Source organism: Accipiter gentilis, chromosome 17 (genome assembly GCF_929443795.1).
Source record: "Accipiter gentilis chromosome 17, bAccGen1.1, whole genome shotgun sequence".
In the NCBI taxonomy this organism is placed as follows: Eukaryota; Metazoa; Chordata; class Aves; order Accipitriformes; family Accipitridae; genus Astur; species Astur gentilis.
Window position 1 is genome coordinate 16,345,215 of NC_064896.1, and position 21,754 is coordinate 16,366,968.

Genomic DNA, 21,754 nt, shown 5'->3' on the forward strand with positions numbered 1-21,754 from the left:
TTATTCCAGGCCAAAAAAACCCCGACGGCGGGAAAACCCGACCCGCGTGGGGGGCGAGCCCCCTTCTCTGCACTCCCGCAGGCCACAGGAGGACAGACCCTCCCCAGACGGGTCCGGGACCCCCGCGGCGGGCACCGGGACCCCCCCGTCCCACCCGCGGGCAGGGCGGCGGGGCCGCCCCCGCCCGAGCGCGGCCCCGCGGCGAGTTCGCGGGCCCGGCCCCTGCGGGACGCCAAGGGGCGGAGCCGCCCGCGGGCCAATGAGAGCGGGGCGGCGCTGCCACCGCCCAATGAGGGCGGCTGGGCCGGGGGCGGCGGCAGGAGGAGGAAGCGGCGCGGCGGCGATGTGGCCGGCGGCTGCGGGCGGCGGCGCCTGCCTCCTCCTCCTCTTGCTGCTGCTGCTGCTGCCGGCGGCGGCGGTGCTGGCGCTGGTGGTGCGGCAGCTGCTGAAGCAGCGGAGGCCGCCCGGCTTCCCGCCCGGCCCCGCGGGGCTGCCCCTCATCGGCAACATCCACGCCCTGGGCGCGGAGCAGCCGCACGTCTACATGCGGCGGCAGAGCCAGATCCACGGGCAGGTACCGCCGCTCCGGCGGCCTCTGCCGCCTCCTCGGGGCCCTCCGGAACGGGAGCGGGAGCGGGGCGGGCCGGGGCCGGGGCCGGGGCCGCGGCCGCGGCGGGCAGCGCTGCCGGGGGGAGAGGCAGCCGGGCGGGCTCTCCCCGCCCTGGGGCTGCCGCGGAGGAGCCCGGAGCCGCGCCGGCAGCACGGCGCGTCCGGCCGGGGGAAGCCGGCCCGGCGCCGGCCCGCGGCGGCCGTGGGTTACGCCGCCCCGGGGAGGCGGAGGCGGCGGCGTGGCGGGCGGAGCGCCCCCGCCGGCTAACGGGAGCCGGGGAAGGGGCCCGGCGCCCGCTCGGTGGAAAGCGGGGCGAAAGCGGGGCTGCGGCCGGCCCTGGCCGTGGGAGCAGGGGGCAGCCCCGGCGGCAGAGGAGGAGGGCTCTTCGCCTCTCTTCGGGCGGAGCTCCCTCCGGAGGTCGGTGGGCGCGGAGGGGAGCCGCCTGCGAGCCCGGCCCTCGCTTTCCGTTGTGGTTTGGGTACGACGCTTACGCTGGTGTCCCGCTGCGGATGGAAGTAACCCGCTTGGTTCGTATCCCCGAGTCCCGGACGCGCCGAAAGGGCCCCAGATCGACAAAAGTACAGCCACCAAATAGCGGGCGCTTGGGTAATCCAACGTTTTCACTGAAAACGCGTCGCTTCAAAGTACCCTCAGTGGGATATTTGCAGTACTTGCTTACAGTCAATTAGTATAACTGTGTAAGAATGGATTTCTTTATTTTTTTTTTCGTACTCGCCTATATATCAGGTGTTTCTTCTCCTCAGCCAGTCTCAAGCAACCCACCTATTCTTACAAACTCCACGGAAGTTAAACCCAAAGTACATCTAGCGGGGACAGGCAGGCAGGTGTTGGCGTTTGTAAGCGTGTCTGTGTACACGTACGTAAACGCGCGCACATAGGTGCGTTTTGGTAGCAGCTGGCCAGCCAGCGCGCGCGCCCTGGCCCGCCGTTCGGCGTGCCCGTGCATCTCCAGAGTGTAACGCCTGCGGTGTTTTACGTGGCAGGATTATCACTGGCGGTCTGCGAAGGACTGAGCTTTGTGTCCGACAAACAATCGTTTGTCTAGAAGAATCACGTCCTTCGAACTGCTGGAGGTGTTTAAATATAACACCCCTAACAGGCAAATAAGACTGTCGCTAGAACTTAAGTCCGTCAAAAGCTTTTGCCCAGATCACTTATGAAACCCACGGCACAAACGGAATAAGTCACGGTCTTGTCGTGAATGAGAAGCGAAGCAACGCGCTTGAATTAAAAGCACGCTAAATGGCAGGAACAAAGGGATAATATTATCTTTTGTTTCTTTTATTTTGGCAATAGAAAAAAGTAAATGTGTTTCAAGCAGAATACTAGGAGAAATAGAATGGAAATAGGAAGGAAAGCGTCATCAAATAAACTCGGCTTTCTACTTGCCTGGAATGCTGCGTGTAGTTTTAGTCACCTGCCATCAGAAAGGATCCTGCAGAATTTGAGGAGAACTTGAAGGCAGCGTATCAGGATTTGTGGGGCTCTGGATAAATACAATGAAAGGATTTTTTTTTTTAAAATTATGTATGACGTAGGAAGAAAGATAAAGAAGCTATGATCAAAGTATACAAAACTCACGAATGGTTTGCAGAAATATTTTGGGATTGTCATCTCGTCACATAAAAAAGAAGAGCCATAATAACAGTGAAAAATACCGAGTTTGCTAAAACAAAATAGTCGTAGAATCATTTAGGTTGGAAAATACCCTTAAGATTATCGAGTCCAACCGTTAACCTCACACTGCCAAATCCACCGCTAAACCACGTCCCTAAGCACCACATCTACTCGTCTGTTAAATACCTCCAGGGATGGTGACTCGACCCCTTCCCTGGGCAGCCTGTTCCAGGGCTTGACAACCCTTTGGGTGACAGTGCAGTGTCACGGAATGCATAATTAGGCTAACACTGTTTCACATGGTGGAGGTCAACAGCACTGAGATGAAGGGAAAACTAGAGGTTTGTGTAGGTAAAAAGACAGATTTATAATGCTAAGAAAAAGTATGGAAAGGGATACAGGATTTCAATCGCTTTTAATTTTTAAAACTCAGGTTAAGATTTTCATTTTGTTTATCCTGTATGTGCCTTCTGCAGGATGTATTGCATCTTTCTCCAAAGCATCTAGTGCTAACCGCTTCTGGAAACGGGAGATGGGACTAGCTGGGCTATGCTGTCATTTGTTGGCTGTCGTCACGGCTCTCACTTCTTTCATCTGATGGTTCTTTGGGAGCCTGTGCAAAGTAAGCCGGTGTCCAGTTTCAGAGGTAGAAAGGACTGGGTGCGGCTTGGTTGTCTTCACAGCTGACGCCACTTCTGTGCCTGCCACTGCTAAGTGACGTGGTGGAAGTCTTCGTGTTACGAACTGGTAGCTTCAGTCATAGGGCCCTTAACCAGATTAAGCTACTGGAATTTGCCTTTACTCAGGCAGGGAGGAGGAGCAGATACAGTAGTAAAGCTTTCCTCCCTCCAGTGAAAATCATCTCGGCAAATTAGGAAAGCAGACCATACATGTACCTTGTTTCTCGTTCTTATTTAAAAACTCTACCTTATATCTAGTAATGTTATATTATATACTTCTATGTATGTACTTGTATCTACTAATGTTAGGGGACAGGACGTTTTTTCTGAAAAATGTGCCTTGTTGTACCAAATTCGTGGTTTTTTGATGACCATATGAAAGCATCCCCAGTCCTTACTTTGGAGAGCTGGTCATTTTAGGCGCACAGCAAAGCACAGAATGTAGTGTGAGCTACTTTACTTTATCTTTTGACAGAGTAAATTAGCTCACAACAGACTCTACTGTGTAATGCCACAGTTGTATCACCTCTGGTTACCTGTATGTCCTACTGAAGTTTATTCAAGACTGTATTTTGCATTGATGTTTAGTGCTGCTTCACTTTTTCATTACTTTTACTTGTTTTCATTATCTGTTCTTAAGATTTGATTGTAATAGCGTCTTACAATTTTTATTATTTTTTTTTCCCCCAAAGATCTTCAGTCTTGATCTTGGAGGTATATCTGCTATTGTCCTGAATGGCTATGATGCAGTAAAAGAATGCCTTGTTCATCAAAGTGAAATTTTTGCCGACAGACCGTCTCTTCCCTTGTTTAAGAAGCTGACAAACATGGGAGGTAAGTGCTAACATCTTTTACATAAAAACGTAATTTTTGTCCAATAGTTGGGTTTGTGATCGCATGAAACATTTGCTTTAGCCTTTTTCTCTACTTCTTTGTCTCCTTTCATAAAATACTCGATGCTCCTTTAAAGATATTATTTGGAAAGGATTGTCACTCTTGGACTATGTTCCATAGCAAGATGTGTGTAATTTTTTGTCTCATTAAATAATTTTTATTATCTTCTGGGGGAAATATAAAGCGTTTCATAAAATACTGTGTCAAAATATTTTTTCAGGCTTACTGAACAGTAAATATGGCAGAGGATGGACAGAACACCGCAGATTAGCTGTAAATACCTTTCGAATTTTTGGATATGGTCAAAGGTCCTTTGAACACAAAATTTCAGAAGAATCTATATTTTTTCTTGATGCCATTGATACATACAAAGGCAGACCATTTGATCTTAAGCACTTGATAACAAATGCTGTTTCAAACATTACTAATTTGATTATTTTTGGAGAACGTTTTACATATGAAGATACTGAATTTCAGCACATGATTGAGATTTTTAGTGAAAATATTGAATTAGCTGCTAGTGCTTCTGTATTTTTATATAACGCTTTTCCTTGGATTGGTATCTTGCCATTTGGGAAACACCAGCAGCTGTTTAAAAATGCAGCTGAAGTCTATGACTTTCTTCATGAGCTTATTGAACGTGTCTCTGAAAACAGGAAGCCTCAGTCACCTCGACATTTTGTAGATGCATATTTAGATGAGATGGATTGCAATGAAAATGATCCAGAATCTACATATTCAAGAGAAAACTTAATTTTCTCTGTTGGAGAACTCATCATAGCTGGCACAGAAACCACAACAAATGTTTTAAGATGGGCAGTGTTATTCATGGCTCTTTATCCAAACATTCAAGGTAAGAACTTTGACTTTTTGAAGGAACTGGTACACTTTGCTATTGCAAATTTAAAATGCTTTTTCAAAGTGGTGCGGTGATTCATGGTCATAACCAAAAAGGAAGGTATGTATATATTATTCTGTCGTATCATTTACCAAATATACTGTGGACAGAGGTGAAAAGCTTATTTTATATGCAGATGGAGAGGATGTCAAAAGTCCAGTATGATGATAAAATTTTAGCATATCATTTTGTGAATACATTTTTATGAAGCTTTAATATTTTTAAGAAAGTATGTCTAATATATTTAAGTTTAGTGTTGTGATGCATAATATTGGTTGGCAGATGTACTAATCTAGGTAGTTAGATAATAAGCAAATGCAATTAAATATGAAATTAATAAACTAAATGAAAAATATAAAAACATCAGCAAAAGTGTAAATCAGGTTGTGGTTAACAGTTTAGGTATCATTTCTTTTTATCCTTAAGTGCCTCAATTCACAGTAGATTTACATATTATAGATGTATATTTATACCTTTGGAAGAACAAAATTAGCATATAAAAATAAAAAGATGTGTTGCAGTCATTCTGAAGCAAGACAGCAATAGATGTTTGAAAATCAGCCCAGACATTTTGTGCAGAAGTTTGGATTTAGAAGTGAACAGTCACGTTTCTTGTTTCACAGCCTCCACTTTGCTTTTCCTATCAAAACCTTAGCAGTGCTTTGTTCAACTAGGGACTTTCAGTATTTGGAGAAAGAGTGGCCTAGATAACGTGGAAAGTTACTACTGATACTTTGATCAAAGAATGTTGCTCTAACATCAATTTCACCACCATCATCCTTTCAGAATGGGGATAACGGCATTACCTGTAGCTATATGGCTCTTATGACCCGAAGTCCTGCATAGGAACCAGATATCTTTGTGTATGAAAGATTGTATATTCTTCTTATGGTAGCAGGTGCATGACTGTATACCTTCTGATTTTCTCAGCTAGAATAATTTTTAATTGAAATTGGGTGCACAAAAAGCAATTACTATTTTAAAATTAGAGATGAAATTTTATATTTATGTTTAAGGTAAATACAGCTTTACTTGGAAGAAAAAGAAAATGAAAATACGATGATAATGTATGTCAAGGCCTGGCATGCTATACACAGTGAAAACCATTCAGATTAAATAAAGAAGTTGATGCCAAAGCTCTTTTGTTGTGCTATTATCATTATTTTAAGTCCCATATTCACTGAGATGGTTAAAATATCTGGCTAAGCAAGTAGAACCAAAGTTCGCGCAAATAACTCCCGAAAGCCATAACCTCTTACGTATTTTCTTATTTTCATTTACTCAGCTATTTTAGTTAGTTGATTAATTAATTGAACAGGAAGAAACTGATTAAAGATTAAAAACTAGGAGAAAACTTTCTTCTAGCCTAGGATTAAAAGCAAGATCTAACATGATTTGAGTTGTTAATTTTAAAAGCTTTGGGGGACGTACTTAAGAGAAATACGTAGCTTGAGCTCACTAAGTACAGCTAATAATTTTTTTGTGGAAGCTTAAAACTGCGATTGCTATTTTTAACCAGTCAGCACATTTCAGACGATTTAAAACAAATGAGTTTAAAAAAATTAAATGTTGCTTTTATGCTTCTGAGTTCCACTGACTCATCTATATGCTTTACACAGTATAATGAGAAAAATCTACCAAAAAAGAAAACCACTTAATACAATGTAAAAAAAAAATTGAGTCTGATTTTATAGGTACTTAAGTTTTAGGATGCATATATCCATTGTCCATATTTTAGTTACAAATATATTAAGTGGCATAATTAGTCAATAGGATATATTTATGCTTTACATAATAAAAAAAGCCCAAACGCAAAAAGGTCCACATATATCAAGGTTTCTGATCAGTCTGTCCTGGCTCACAAACAATACTCATATCTTAAACCAAGAACAACCTTATTCCTTCTCGATTAAGGTCTGACCAAGATAGTGTTTTTCAAGAAGGATCAAGAAAACTTTCTAGCTTTGTGTTTCCTATGCATTGGCCAATTTTGTAGAGATCCACTCACCTAAAATAATCTTCTGATCTCAGATCTTGCGATACAATGAGTTTCTGAATTTGGATTCAAAATCAGTTCCTCTGGATAAAAATAAAAATTAGTTACCTTTCATTTAGTTAGACTTTCTTTGTCCAAGTATTACAATATACACCGATACACCACTACATCACAGAATGTACTTTTCACTAAGCTGCTTTTTACCTCTCTATTTTGATGTGAAACATTGTCACTTCAGGTTGAAAACCCTGGTGATTCTGGTAGAATTTTTCTGCCACCGTCCAGACTTTCAGTATTGGTTCCACGTGAAGTGTAAAAGTCCAACGTTGTTTTAGTTACGAGCTGTTTGGCAGTTTCAACAAAGAAAGTGTATCAGGAAAAAGAAGATTGAATGCCTTTGAGATTATTTAAACAACTTAGGAACTTAATTTTACCAAGAGGTTAAAAAACCGCAGTGATTGAATTTGTTCCTTTTCAGTTAAATTCAGTCTCCTGTCCCTCTTAACTCTGTGTTGTATGAGTTATTTTCAGTTTAAGAGTGAATGATTTTGCACTGTGACAATTCTAAAGAATCATAACAGAACTAGACAAGGGAAAGTTCAAGTGGCTAATTTCAGTGTTATCTGTGTTCACTCAAGTATTTCATGTACTTTATCTTTGCACTCTTTTGCTTGTTTCTTTAGTTTTGAAGAGCTCCAGAAATAAAAATATACACAAGCAAAAAAAAGTATGTTAAAACAGTTTTACTGAGAATACTGGTATATATGCTAGTAATAATTCCTACTAGCGGGGTAAGGAATACAGAGTCTAAACTTAAAAGCTTATAAGCTACTATATTTTATATAAGATATTTCATGTTTCAGTATCCTTTTGAAAAGTATATATTTTGTAGCTTAAATTAAAACATAAAGGATATTACACGATAAACATCAGCTTTTTATTCCTGTTCCTAACAGGGCAAGTTCAAAAAGAAATCGATTTAGTCATCGGCCCAAACAAAATGCCTGCCTTAGAAGAGAAATGCAAAATGCCATACACTGAGGCTGTTCTACATGAAGTTCTAAGATTCTGTAATATAGCTCCACTAGGTATTTTTCACGCAACTTCCAAAGATACTGTTGTGCGTGGTTACTCTATTCCTGAAGGCACTACAGTCATTACAAACCTCTACTCCGTTCATTTTGATGAAAAATACTGGAGCAATCCAGAAGTGTTTTGTCCTGAGAGATTTTTGGACAGCAGCGGGCAGTTTGTCAAGAAAGATGCATTTATTCCTTTTTCACTAGGTAAGAGTGATTCCTTTCACTGTTCCTTTTCATAAATCCAGAAATGTATAACGTATAAGTGATGGCAATAAATCAGGAATGGACAGAATGATATAAAATATCCACAGTTCTGATGAAACAGCCATTTGAAAGATACTCAATATAACGCACTCTGGACATAACGCATTTTAGCATAATATCTTTTATATAGATGAGCTCATTATTTTCTATAAACTAACAAAAAAGACAGCACAATGTCATCTCAGTGGTCTATACATTTTATATCATTGCAGTACATTAAATGTTACTGGTTTCACAATTAATAGTCATTTGCCGCTGAAGTCATTACATACAGGTGATTTACACAACCAGCTTTCAAATTTCAGCACTTAGATCAGCACCAGAAATTGCAGATTTTATTCAGAACTAGCTTGGGTGTCAGCAGATAGCATTGCATTCTGTCCTGAGGAAATACTCTGGCAGTCCTAAATCATTATGGATTTGTCTTTTGATGCCTGTGAGAGTGGATAATTTACCTTATGTATGATTTTCAACCTAAAAAATTAGGTGTTCCATATAAGCTACCTGCCAGGGCTACCTCTGCAGCCCTTAGAAAGACATAGCCTTGTGTAGAGGGTGACTTGGTTTACTTATCTGGGATACTCTTTCTCCAAAAAATAGGAGATAAGACAAGACAATTCCCTTGGAATAGAAGCACAACATCTAAATGGCCAAAGTTAGATTTGATGAAGTCCACAAGTTAGATTTGATGAAGTCCACCTTTATTGTGTGTTCTATTACATTTCTTTTTGCCTGTTTGATCTCACCAGTTCTAGTTGTTCTCCATTCATCTGTGTCTTCCACAGCCACATTTATTCCCTGTAACTAGTCCTACACAGAATGGGAACTAATATTTAAAGGCATTATCCAGACCTGTTTCATATCTTTCTACTGGCCAAGTTATAATAATTGCCAGGTAATAATGACTGGCAGTAGATAAAATTAAGAAAATAGTAGGGGACAAAGGCTGAAATTCACAGTGTCATTTTTAAAAAACATCTTCTGTCTAGATTGGCACTTCAGGACAAGATAAAGTAGCCAATAGCTTATCTAAATAAATTTGACAGAATTAGTTACTATGGCATTTGCGTAGCAAGAGGAACAAACCTGTTTCTTGCTGTAAATGATCACCTAGCCTCTCTTACAGAATACTACCACCAAGTTCATACAGCTCCTTTTAGAACACAGAAATGACCATTCTTATTCATAATAAGAGTGAAAATGTAATTGAACACATTTTAAGTCTTTTGAAAACCTTCTTTTCAATCCAGGAAGAAGACATTGTCTTGGAGAACAGCTAGCTCGAATGGAAATGTTTTTGTTTTTTACTTCCTTACTACAACGATTTCACCTGTGTTTTCCCCATGGCGTGATTCCAGATCTCAAACCAAGATTAGGCATGACATTACAACCAGAACCATACCTCATCTGTGCGGAAAGACGGTGAAGAGAAGGGTCTAGATTGTGCATCAGGTGGAGCACAATGCTCCAAGTTGCAGCTGAGGATCCACTTTGCCTTCTATTTCTAAATGCGTTCATGTCAGAACAACAAAAATTTAAAGGACTTGCAGATAAATTTTCACTATTTGTGTGCAAGTTACTAGTTTCTTTTTACTTGGTTTTCACAAAAAACTCCTCAGCCAAAAACGTGAAGCACATCCTGCATTTAAAGTTGATGTTTTCACTCCAGAAGTCTGTTTTGAATCTAACTTCTGATTCAGCTTTTACACATTTAATTACTTAGCAAGCCATTTTACTTTGAGAGGATATTTTTATAAGCATGGAGAATATGGCTCAAAATGTTTATACTTGGATTCATCCGTGGAAATCTCATTTACATTATTCCAGCAAAGCTGTCCTTTATAATTCTCCATTAATTTTACATAGCTAAAAAGGTTTTAAAGGTATCTATTTAAATTTCTGTAACTCAAAATAAACTTACCTTTTCCAGCCTTGAGAAACAAATTGTCTATTAAAGCATTTTAATCCTTCCTTCTCCTTGCCCTGTCTTCCCAGCGAGTCATAATTTTCTAGTGAATCAGGTAACTGTGTGAATTCACTTTTAAGATCTTTTATGGCTTGCTTCTCATCTAGTAACATATACCAAGTGTTCAATTATTGCCATACTCCTGACAATTACAGCAGTCTTTTTTGCCAGTTTATTGTGTTTCTAGACACATGTCCTTCATTGTCGCCCAACACAAAGCATTATGTAATGATTAATCTCTGCCTAAGCAGTCTGGAAAAAAACATGTTTGTGTTACCAGTCACATGCAACTGTACTACGAGTCATGAAAATAAGCTGCTCATGAGTCTGACCGGAGAAGAGACCTTTTTGGGAGGGGGAGTGGAGCAGGGTGGGGAGAAAGAGATTTTAGATGGATTTTAAGCACAAGTTTTAGGCATAACAGCTACTCTTGACTTCTGCCAACTTCATTTTTTATTCTTGACAGCTATTGCTTTCTGGTTATTGGTAGATAAAGATTTATCTGTGCAGGCCCCAGAGGAGAACCTGATACTCTAGATGCGGTATGCTCAGTCCCCACTGTGTGGGGAGAAGTAGGGCCTCAGAATAAGGTTCAGAACAAAACACACACTGAGCAAGCGGCTGTTTAAGGACGGCTGAATATTAGACCTTGCTCTTTATACAGCTTGTGCTTCAACTTGGAGCTGCGGGAAAGTTCAAAGGCAGGAGTTGGTGTTTTTCTGCTGACCTGATGTTTTCGGCTTATCCTGAGCAGAAATACTTCCTTTCTTCTGAAACAGCAAAAGAGGAGGATCAAAGAGAGCTAATACCAGTCCACTTACATAATAGACTGTCGACTTAAGATGCAGCTGGTCTGGATTAAGTTCCTTACTCTGAGTAAGTCAGACCCACGTGTCCCACAGAGAGCATCTCAAACACGTGTTCTGGTGCTCTGAAGAGTGTGGGCAAGCTACTCCTCTTGCTGAATAACTACCTTTCTATAGAGAAGATTTAAGATTCAAAAAGGAGAGGAAGGAGGCAAGCCTTATTGCTGTGCATTGGGCACAGCATGAAAGCTGTGAATAAACCACTCCTAAGATACTGGCAAACTGGGGCTTAGGAGTCAAGACTGAGGCTTTTCTGGATACCTGCATAAGTAGATGTTGGGCGCTTGTGAAATGCTTAAGTAAAAATTGTGGAATCTACTGAATTTAGGTGCCTTCAAGTACGAAGTAATGCCGAACGGAAGAGTTCAGCGCTACAGTTCTGGACTCGTGGTAGTTCTTCCTGTATCCCACGCTGTGCTCTGAGATCAGGCAGCCACAATCTTGTTAGTATCTAGGCTTGCTTTCTGGGTTGCAAAAGCTCTAGGACATCATTTGGATAAAACATGATTGAAATAATCCTAATTGAAGTGAGGGGAGGATTAAAAAAGTCAAGAAACAGTTCTTGCGGGGGCTACGCTTAGAATGCAGCTGGCCAGTGATTATTCCCTTTTACTGAGGTATTTTGAGATCTTAACTCCTGACTAGTCTTTAATCCATTTAATGAGAACCATATTGATTATATGTCATTCTGGTTTCTAAATCAAAACGCCTTATAAAAGCCTCAGAATATCAATCCAAACTTTTACCATTATCTGCCAACTTATGGTCTCATTTAAGCAATCAAATACATTTGACAAACTGTCTTTTCTAGAAATCCATATCAGTATTAGTTCTATTTACATGCTTTACTCTGTATCAACTTTTTCATTATTTTCCCTCTGACTTAAAGTTATCCTAATGATTCAATTTAACAATTTGAAATACTGACATAATTTTTTCCAGTCCTCTGGAATTTCTGCATTGTATCGAGATTGATTAGTAATGAACATCAGTAGCCAGCCAGATGTTCAGAATTTCCTGGTGAGAGTTTTCTACAGCTGAAATACCTAGCATGGCTGCCTGATATTTAACATTGTTTTGGGGTTAAAGGTTGATATATTAACCAGTAGATCTTTTTCTGGTTGTAGAATTTAAGGATTAAAAAAAGACATTAAAAGTAATGTGTCAAAGTAAGATTGTTCCCATTTGCAGGGGTTTTTCCTATCTGGCTTTAAATGTCCTAATGTTTTGGATTAAAACAACGTGTCCAGATACCAATGGAAAGATTTCTTTAAGTTGTAACCTCTCTATTTCTGTATATTAATGCCATTTATTGCATTCTTGGTTTCACCATTTTCCTAAGTTTCATTCCCTCCAGTATTTATAGTCTTCTCATTTTTCTCTTTTGCGGGGTCAGCTCTTTGAATTCATGATGATAGTTTTGAACTGAAAGAACTGTTTCCACATACAGGTGTATCACAAACCACAAGAAGAAACTTTGATGTACCTGCTCTGTAACTTTACTGCCATTCCCAAAGGCAGTGAATGACTTGGTGTAAATGTAGCTGAAAACGCATACTCAGCTTGATTTTGCTGCTCTCATTCCCTGTACAGTTTTGAATCATTCTTTTTTCTACTTTGTTCAGGAAAAAATCCACTTCAGCTTTTTTCCCTTCCTGTGAGATTATTGCAATGTTCTTTGCACTGTTTTGCAGTCTTGTTCAGTATTTGTAAATGCAGACTAGATTCACCAGTCTTAAGGAATAAGAATCTTAGGATTAAGACCTGATTTTATACTCTTTACTTAATTATTTTAATTTCTTCTTGAGCAATAACTAGCTGCCTTTTCTGAGTATTATCACAGAAATTCTGCTAATTGGAGGAGAATATAGCCAACTCACCATTGTATTAGTTTGCTGTATCCCATTCAAAGGACTCCCCAGCCAACTACGGTGTAATACCAGTAGGAAGATCATGAGCTGCTGTATGTTTCTCTTAGATCTATCTTCTTCATCTTGGCTCTGGTTTTGTATACTTGCCTTAAACCAGAAACCCTAGAAGTGGTTCAGTGGCTTTGCTCTTTCATGCCATTTCTGTACCATGAGAATGGGCGCTTTCTGGCCTATTTCTCAGACACGGTCTATTCCTATATCTGCTCCTAGGCTTAAGTCCAGGCCCAGGGCAATGCATCTTGCTCTCCAGCAGGAGATTCCCTTCTTAACACTGATGGACCAGTGCTGTAGTCAGTACCACCATAGTATCTTAAATCTTCCTTTTTAAAACGCGATCCTTACGTTTTTGGGTTAACCTTGGCCATGCCAGCATCCCTAGAAACTGAAAAGGGAACACTGTAAGCATGTCATATATGACACTGAAACAAAATCTTACTCTTTGGCACTTAATTTCCTCAACTTCTACCAGTTTCTGTGATTTGGTGAACATCATAAGCTTAGTGTGAATCTAATAAATGCAGGAAGGTTTATTAATTTATGTCTTCATAAAAGGTCAAGAAACACTACTGCTTTTCTGAAAGTAAATAGTTTGAATTTATTGTCATATATTCTTTATATATATCCAGAATATGTTGTGAGAGAAAGACCTAGAGAATCATAATAATGCTTTTTTTGTTAGCTTGCCAGTATGTACTAGAAGTAGTTTAGCTAACTTAGACTACATACCAGGATGTAGCTACATCTTTTTTTCAGTGAACAATCTCTCCTGTCTTAGATCTCAATTTCTCTAAATAAGAGAATGATAAAATAGAACCGGGAAAAGGAGAGTATTATAGCTGGTTTTTATAACATAGCATGTTCCGTACACACCGTCAAGTGTGTAGTAACTGTCCAGAGAATTGGTCATATGATCTGGAAAATGACAGAAAGTCAAATAAAGAGAAAAATTACAAATAGGGAAGAAAAGAGTAGATTGAAAGCAAAAAGACAATGTGTTCTAATTTTTGCAATTATTTACAAATCATTATGAAGCATGACTGGTTTATCTGGAAAAATAATTACAGTTCTTTTGATGACATTTCTGGATTGAATTGGCAGAATTTTTCAGACTAATTACCAGAAATCACTGTATCTGTAGCAGCTAAAGTGCTATTTTAGACTGGAATTTACAAAGAGACTGTCTCTTTCATCCTTAAATTAAGTGTGTCATAGAACTGTGGTAGTTTTTAATTCTGTACAGAATTAAGCCTGAAGATGCTTAAGGTGAGCTCATTTCTTTGCAGATCACGTTCCACAAGGATTGTTGAAGCAAATGGTCTAGGTACGATATCGGATCAGCTCCTAGCAGTGTCCAAGGTGAGATACTGGGGTTAGCTTTAGAGATGTACAGGCTCTTGCAGAACTGCACAGATTAGACTAAAAGGGAAGAGAAGCCTAATTGGTACCTGCTATATAATGGCCATCATACTAATGCAGTTTCTCTGCTTATTAACCCAACCTACCCTTAACAACCATTCTGCATGCCTGTGGACTCATTCCCCTTTCTTCTTCCTACTGGCATGAATATTTGCTGAATCCTAATACTGCTGAACAGATGTGCACATCTTCCTTTCCTCCACACCAAGTTTTCTTGCAAAGGAAACTTTGATGTACTTCAAGTAGGAGAATAATTCTGCATCCACGATGTAGGCACTGCTGATAACTAGTATTACAGTGCTGCACAGGATGATCTGACGTGCACTGACTTTATGCTACGGGAATTTAGCATAGTCTCTATTCAGTGGTATTCATCATCTTTCCTCGCCCCATAACTAGATTTGACCAGAGCTTGAGGTGAAGTTATGGATCTTTCTGCATTTGATCTTGTGATCCCTCCTTAAGCAGCATCATCATCATGCAGGTAAGTTTCCAAGACAATTTCACTCTATTTTCTATTAATGTTGCATAAGTTATAAAATCGTAATTCTGAAAAGAGTTCAGCTGATTTACATTCATTTCATACACTCACACTACAGTCTATTCATTTCACAGAGTATGTTTTTGACCTCCTGTGGGCCAGATCCAATATCAATAGAAGGAAGGTCTTTCCTTCTGGACTCTGGCCTTTTTGGATGTGTCCAAATATAAATTCAGATGTCTATGAGCCAATGACACAGAAAACAGGCATAGGATGAGGGAACTCTATATTGAATAAAGCTGTAATTCTGAAAGAGCTTGGGATTCAAGGTGGGTTGTTAGTTAAACGTGAACTTGAACTGTGCAACCAAAAGATCTTGTGTTGACAGAATATTGAGCGAGCACAGAATCACAGAATCGTAGAATCATTTAGGTTAGAAAAGACCTTTAAGATCATTGAGTCCAACTGTTAACGGATACAGAAGCTATATATGTATTTGGTGCTGGCACAAGCATTCCTTGAATAATGTGTCCTGTTCTGTTGTCTATCACTGAAGGGGCATTTAAAAAAATTGGTACTGTTCCTATACGGCTGTAAAAAGGACTAAGAATATGTTTATACTATATATTCTGGATTGCTGCAAGGTACTTCTACTGATTTGTGAGCTGACAAAATAGTATGTGATCATATCAGGGCAGCACCATGCCCAAGCTAATACGCTTCCATTTCAGAATGATTTATTATTTCCGACTTGGTGACACACTGGCACTGTTAGAAAGTTTTTGGGTAAGTTGGAGTTTCAAGCAAGTCTCCAGCATATACACCACAGAAATATGCTGTAGAACATACTGGCTAGTGACACATTCAAGACAATTCATTCGCTTGGTTTAACAAACACATGATTAACTGAGTTGATTACAGTCTACAGCTATCTAAACAGAGAACAAAAAGTTGATAAAAGATCCCTTCAGTAAGTAGACAAGAATATAAATAGAAGTCAAGGTGAAATATCTTTAAACTAGGAACCAGGTGAATACTTTGAACAACTTTAGATGAAGAATCAGCTCTGTAACTAGCAGTGAAGATAGTTATTCGTGGATTGTTACAGAAATTTTAAAATTAGTTATCAGACCTTTCTTCTGTGCTCTGGTTCTAATTTGCACTGTCTTCAGCATGAGAAATAAACTACATAAGTTTATAGTAGTCCCTTCTGTCGCAGTCATCGGCTTATAAAATTTACTGTTCTCTCTGAACTCCAAAGCTCTGCTGGCTATTCAACCATTAAAGCAGCCTGATCTCACATAGCAAGCAGGTCTTTTCTTGATAGGGTATGCTGTTCTGCCTAATTGTGATTCAGGCTGTCCGAATAGTAAAAATAAACTATTAATCTGCATTTTTTTTTTTTTGGCCTGAATTGAGCCTAATGGTTTGTACAAGCGCTAGCAAGTAAATCAGGTAGATTATGTTGTCATTAAGATAGCACATTCACCTGAAAACGAGCAAGTTCAGAGAGAACACAATAAAAGATAGTCAAATCACTTTGAAAAATGGGTGAAAATAAGCTTATGTAAATTTTGCAACAATGCATTGAATGGGAAAAATATAAGGATTATGGATAAACAGGGGGGAAAAAAAGTCATAATGGTGAAGATGCCAGATCCGAATTTATCTTTAGGTGAGATAGATGGAATGATGAAAATACAAGACAACACAGCCAAGTACAGTGGACTATTCAATAAAAGTTTAAAAGGTAAACTCTCAGTATAAATTGGTCTGTGAAGGTACAGACATGCATTTTCATAGCAGCTAGATGTCAGAGGTGGTTTTTTTGGCACTGGGCCTCATAATTCAAACCCTTTGTCCAATCAAGATCAAATTAAACTTCTGTTCTGGAAATATTATGCCTTATTCTGTCCTTTCATACAATACAATTTGAGGATCAGCAGATTCTTCCATTTCTAGATTATCCCTTTAGATATTTTGAAGGCTGTCAACTATCTCAATGTTGATGTGATTAGAATTAGGCAGAACCCATACTCAGAGTGCTCATTTCTTAGGAACACTGCCAGACTTCAGGAGACATTACGTTTGTTACATTCTTCTGAATAAGTAACATTCCAAATAGATTAAATCCATTAAAATAATGGAGCATATCAGGAATGTGCAATCTAATCCAATAGTTTACTATTACCGCAGCAGATGGCTGCTTGCCTAAAATTCTCCATGTGATATATACTAGCCTGTAGTAATATACCAGAAAACAGAATAAACTTACTATTTATTCCCTTGCTGTTTTCAAGTGCTGACTTCCTTTTCTACGCTCGTACTAAAAGTCTTAAAAGAAATATTTTTAATTTGTATAAACTGTGACTTATCAGAAGCATGAAAAAAATATTACATATAAAAAAATCAGCTTTTTACATTATAGTTAATTTGTTAGAATGCTTAACCACATCAGTTCCACCATTAGAATCTAGACAACAGGGTCCATGCTGTATGCCCCATGGGCACCCTTATACCTTCACTAAAATGAGGGAATAAAGGATGGCTCCGTTGTTGTTCAGGTCCTTCGCTAATATAGGTAATCCAGGTAGGATTTCATACCAATAAGAAATGAAAGTTAGGTAATAGAATCACTATGGATAAAACATCTCAGTTATTCTCAGGTAATTAAGTTTCCTTTCTCCACACAGATCCCTGTTTAAGTAGTCCAAATGCCCTTTTGGTGCTCTTCAACTTGCACAATAAGCTCAGTTAAAACAATAATGCTGGTGAACATGCACCACAGCAAAATTTTATAGTCTAATTTTTCCAGGAAAAACATAGGTACTTAGGACCCTTCTTGTGCCTATATATGTTAGGAAGTTAATTTAATTGCTCTTTTTTGGAAGCCTAAAAGTTGCTTTTTAAAGCCCCTTCAAGGCAGCTTCAGATCTTGTTCCATTGTATTTTACATTATATAAAGACATGCTGTTTCTCTCTCAAAGAATGTACAGTCTAAACTGATGCAGTATGGAGGGAAATGCAATGTACCTTAGTATCACATTTACTTCATCACAAATTGTAGATATAGTCTACAAAATATTCAAGTTCTTTGTGTCATAATGAATGTCACGATTATATTTAGAAAAGAGACTGTAAGACTAATTCATTGTTGATGGCAATAAAACTCAGTACTAAGGGCTAAAATTTATCTAAAAATCCCTACTTGCTTAAACTAATCCTCTCTGTAAGTGTATTAATGACATCATCTTCAAAAGCATCCAGCACCTCCAATGTCTTAAATATATTCTTTCTTAAGATCTGAGAGGACCATATAGCTGACAAGTATTTAAAATATAATAAGCTTTAGTAAACTAACTTTAGGCATTTTTTTAAAATTTTTTTGTCCTACTGCGTTTCTATTTATTCATAAGCTGACAACTAGACAGAAACTTAACTCTGTCTGAGCCTCAGCCTTGTCTGTTTTTTCAAAAGGATTCTGGCTCTCTCCCTCAACAAGTAAAAAGACTATTTCTGGTGGGGGATGCACTACCAGTTAAATACTCAGTAAGTGAAAAGCTTTTAATATTCACTGAAATAGATATTCAGCTGACACATCTATTTCCTGTTGTTTGAATGTTATTAACTATTTTCTATCATTGTGCACATTTTCTTACTAGTATTTAAAGTGATCCATATCAGATCTCATCTCTAGTCCTAATATTTAAAACATAGGTCCAGAAAGGACCTCAGGAAGTTATGCAGACCACTCATCTGACCTAGTAATATGTTTTTCTGAAAGCCATTTTTCAGACCTTTTTTTTTTACCCAAAGGCCTCCTTAATAGTCCAAGGCAATCTATTTCAGCGAGTCACAGCCCTCTCAATCCTTAGACAATTAGCCACGTTGAGCCTGAATCTTCCTTCTTGCAATCTAAAGCTGTTACTTCTTGTCCCAAACACTATGAACACTGAAAGCATTATTCTGATTACTTTGCTCTTTGAAGCAGCCTTATTAAATATCTCACTTGTCTCATTTTCTCTAGACTCAGAAAAATCTCTTGAATCAATTTTATCTTTCTCCTCTTTAGGCCATGTCTTCCATATTTCTGGTCAGTCTCACTGGTCTGTACTGGAATTCTGCGATCTGTCTAATGGACAGATATTTTTCCTGGGGTGTGACATCTGAAATCAGAAACAATATTTTGGTAATACCTTATTTATGATGAATAGAATAAAATTATTACAAACCCATTCTCAAAGATAAATGGGAGGGCTTGTTCATTCACTTCTTCGACTGAGAGAAAGCTTAGTTAATATGAGTCAGATAAATTGGCAATACTGGAGAGATTAATAAATTCTAGTAGGATGAATATCATGAGAAAAGAAAGAAGGACATACTAAGTCCATTTGAATGACCACATATAGGAACAAGTTTTCACATCTAACTGGCACAGGTGATGAAGTCTGCAATCTGCTCCCCATGTGCAATAACTAATGTCAAGCTTACCCTTTGGATTTTTGATATAACACGTTTTAAGCTAAGCATTAGTCTTTGTTTTATATGCAAGTAAAATGAAAAGACTGTCATCTTATTCAAGGTGCAAAGGGTTCTGCTGATCTGGAGAGATGAGTCAGAAGTGACTCATCACCTGGTTTTTGGCAAGATATTTAGAACATGGACAAATCACAAGGTGAATGGTAGGAATCATTTGAAACACTATGCTCTCTCACTGTTATTTAAAGGCTCTATTGGTTTAATATTAGACTTTTCTATTTTTTCTGAAACCTCACAGATAAACCAGAAGGCAGCAGGTTTCTCCTCTGCATAAGATTTTTATTCTCTTTACTTAGATTCCATAGATGGTAACATTCTGCCAGCTAATACAGCCTGCGTAGTAGAACCTATCATAGATACTGGTTGCTGTCACCTGTGATCTCCTGAAATACAGAAGTCAAAAGATGACTCACGGTGTACAGATCCCCAAAGAAACCTTCCGGTCAAACATTTTGGATTGTGTTGTGCCCTTTTTAAAGGGTGTCTGTAGTGTCACACAGAACCAAATAAGTGTCAAACACTTAATACATTAAGCATCCGTTATTCAGTATCCTGACTGTATCACAACAGCAGTATTTAAAGTCAGCCAATTTCTGGACAGATGTTTCAATCTCAGTACTAAAAGAAATCAGTTTCTTCTTTACCAGAACCACCAGAAGTAGTATTTCAAGTCTGAGCCAGAAATGTTTTAGAGAAATGAGAGTAACAAATGGACAAAACAACCATGGAGACAGATTGCTCAGTTAAGAGTTATATATCTAGTAGCTGGATTCATAAGGATGTGGGGGATGTACACCATGACAAGAAGGTCACTGCCAACTAGAAACTCAAGTGTACTGGAATGTTTATCCTAGAGCAGCTTAGTCCATGACCTTTCTTTCCTCTGAAATACAAGACATTATTCTTTCTCATTTAGCAGAGAACAAAAGTACTATTTGCTTATGGCCCTATTATATTAACATCAAGTAGGGACCAGTTAACAGTTATGTCCTTTTGCCAGCTTCATCTCTGAGAATCTACAGTATGATTCTTATAGCAGGTTAAAGGCTTACTTCAGAAGATATCGAAAGGAAAATTCTTCATTGCAAAAATGAAGGCAATTCATTACCTCATTTGCCTTAACACAGACATGAAGAAGCACGTTGTCCAGAAACAATTCTGAGAAAAGCTGGAGGAAAAAAGGCAAAATAAAACACTGCCTTGATCATACTTTTTGGACCTCATTTAATCAACTTTGTGTATTTATTTTCTCTTATCTAATCTTTATTAGCCACAGAAAAATCCATTTTCTTAAACTTGCATCACAATTTAAATTATGATAGTTGTATCATTAGTAGTAGTATACTTTAATTTTCATTTCAATTTTAATTTCATTTCTAACAATCCAAATATTCTGACTTACCAAAGATATCCTGTTTCCATGTTCTTTTGAAGACAATGAACTGGTGTGAAACAATAAACAGTGTCTCTTCTGAATAAGAATATATCTTTTATGTGTGTGGGTATGCCCTCCTTATGTCTCCTTTCTAATTCTCATCGCCTAAGCTAATTCCATTCTTTTACTCCAAAACATGTCTCTCAGACTGGGATTCCTGATCTCACACTCACCAGCATATGAGACACCTCCAGTTCTGCACCTCTCACACCTTCTCAAATGTTTTTTGGACAAAAGGGAAGGTACTGCCCTGTGAATGTTTGTGCCACATACCGGAGTACCTCAAATTCTGTGTACACTTTCAGAGGAATGAGAAGCCCAGCCTCAACTATGCCTGCCCAGGAGAAAGCACCAAAGCTATAAGCGAGCTCTTGAATTTTGCTAACTCCTTTTGTCGATTCACCTGCCACCGGTTGTAGTTAAAATTGAATGCAAGAAGTACAGTGAAGAAATGATTCTATGTACAGAGCAAATCAGGTCTTGGGCAAACTTTGTTAATTTGGACTTACCTCAAGTAATGTTACACTAATCCTTTCATTTTGAATATTATTAGACACACCGTCTAGCTTTGCCATGGAGGAAGAACTCATGGGAAGAGGATCCAAATAGTTCATTTTGATTAGTTTAGCACCACCATAACATCCAGAGGTCTGCAGAGGCATGGAGGGAATTGGGTCCTGCCAGAAAACTTTGTAGTCTAGTTCTGTACGCACAGAAGCAAGTAATCCAACATACATTGTAAAAGAAGGCGATGAGGACATGGGAGGCTCTTGATAGGAAAGGGGCTGAAGACTTTACTTAAACCTGAGAATATTATCCAGAAAAGGTATATCGACTGGTAGCAGCATTAATTCTATGTAAGCTAATTTGGCCTACTTAGGGGGGGGGGAAAAAAAGTGGCGAGTTTTGCTTCATAAAGTATTTAAACTGTGTTCTTTGTGTGCTTTTCTGTGCTCCTTAGCATCCCTTGGTAGCTGTGAATTGAAGTGTGATCACAGATTTAAATTGGTTGTAATTTCTCAGTGGGTTGTTAACAGCATAAGAGTGATAATACCTTA

At 39.0% G+C, this 21,754-nt stretch overlaps 1 protein-coding gene across 6 annotated transcripts; it reads left to right on the forward strand.

Annotated features, from left to right (window-relative positions):
• Positions 1–419: 419 nt before the first annotated feature.
• Positions 420–21,579, forward strand: LOC126046888 (vitamin D 25-hydroxylase). 6 transcript variants are annotated; one of them, XM_049819860.1, is made up of 6 exons: positions 420–574; positions 3,621–3,762; positions 4,043–4,675; positions 7,673–8,002; positions 9,313–9,945; positions 14,109–21,579. In XM_049819860.1, the coding sequence occupies exons 1-5, from the start codon at positions 545–547 to the stop codon at positions 9,486–9,488; spliced, it is 1,311 nt and encodes a 436-aa protein (XP_049675817.1). In that variant the 5' UTR covers positions 420–544; the 3' UTR covers positions 9,489–9,945; positions 14,109–21,579. The 6 variants fall into 6 exon arrangements, with proteins under 6 accessions (XP_049675817.1, XP_049675820.1, XP_049675819.1 ...); XM_049819862.1 differs by lacking the exon at positions 14,109–21,579 and adding an exon at positions 2,725–2,870 and having other exon boundaries at positions 466–574; positions 9,313–9,621; XM_049819861.1 differs by lacking the exons at positions 420–574; positions 14,109–21,579 and adding an exon at positions 2,520–2,870 and having other exon boundaries at positions 9,313–9,621.
• Positions 21,580–21,754: the final 175 nt, after the last annotated feature.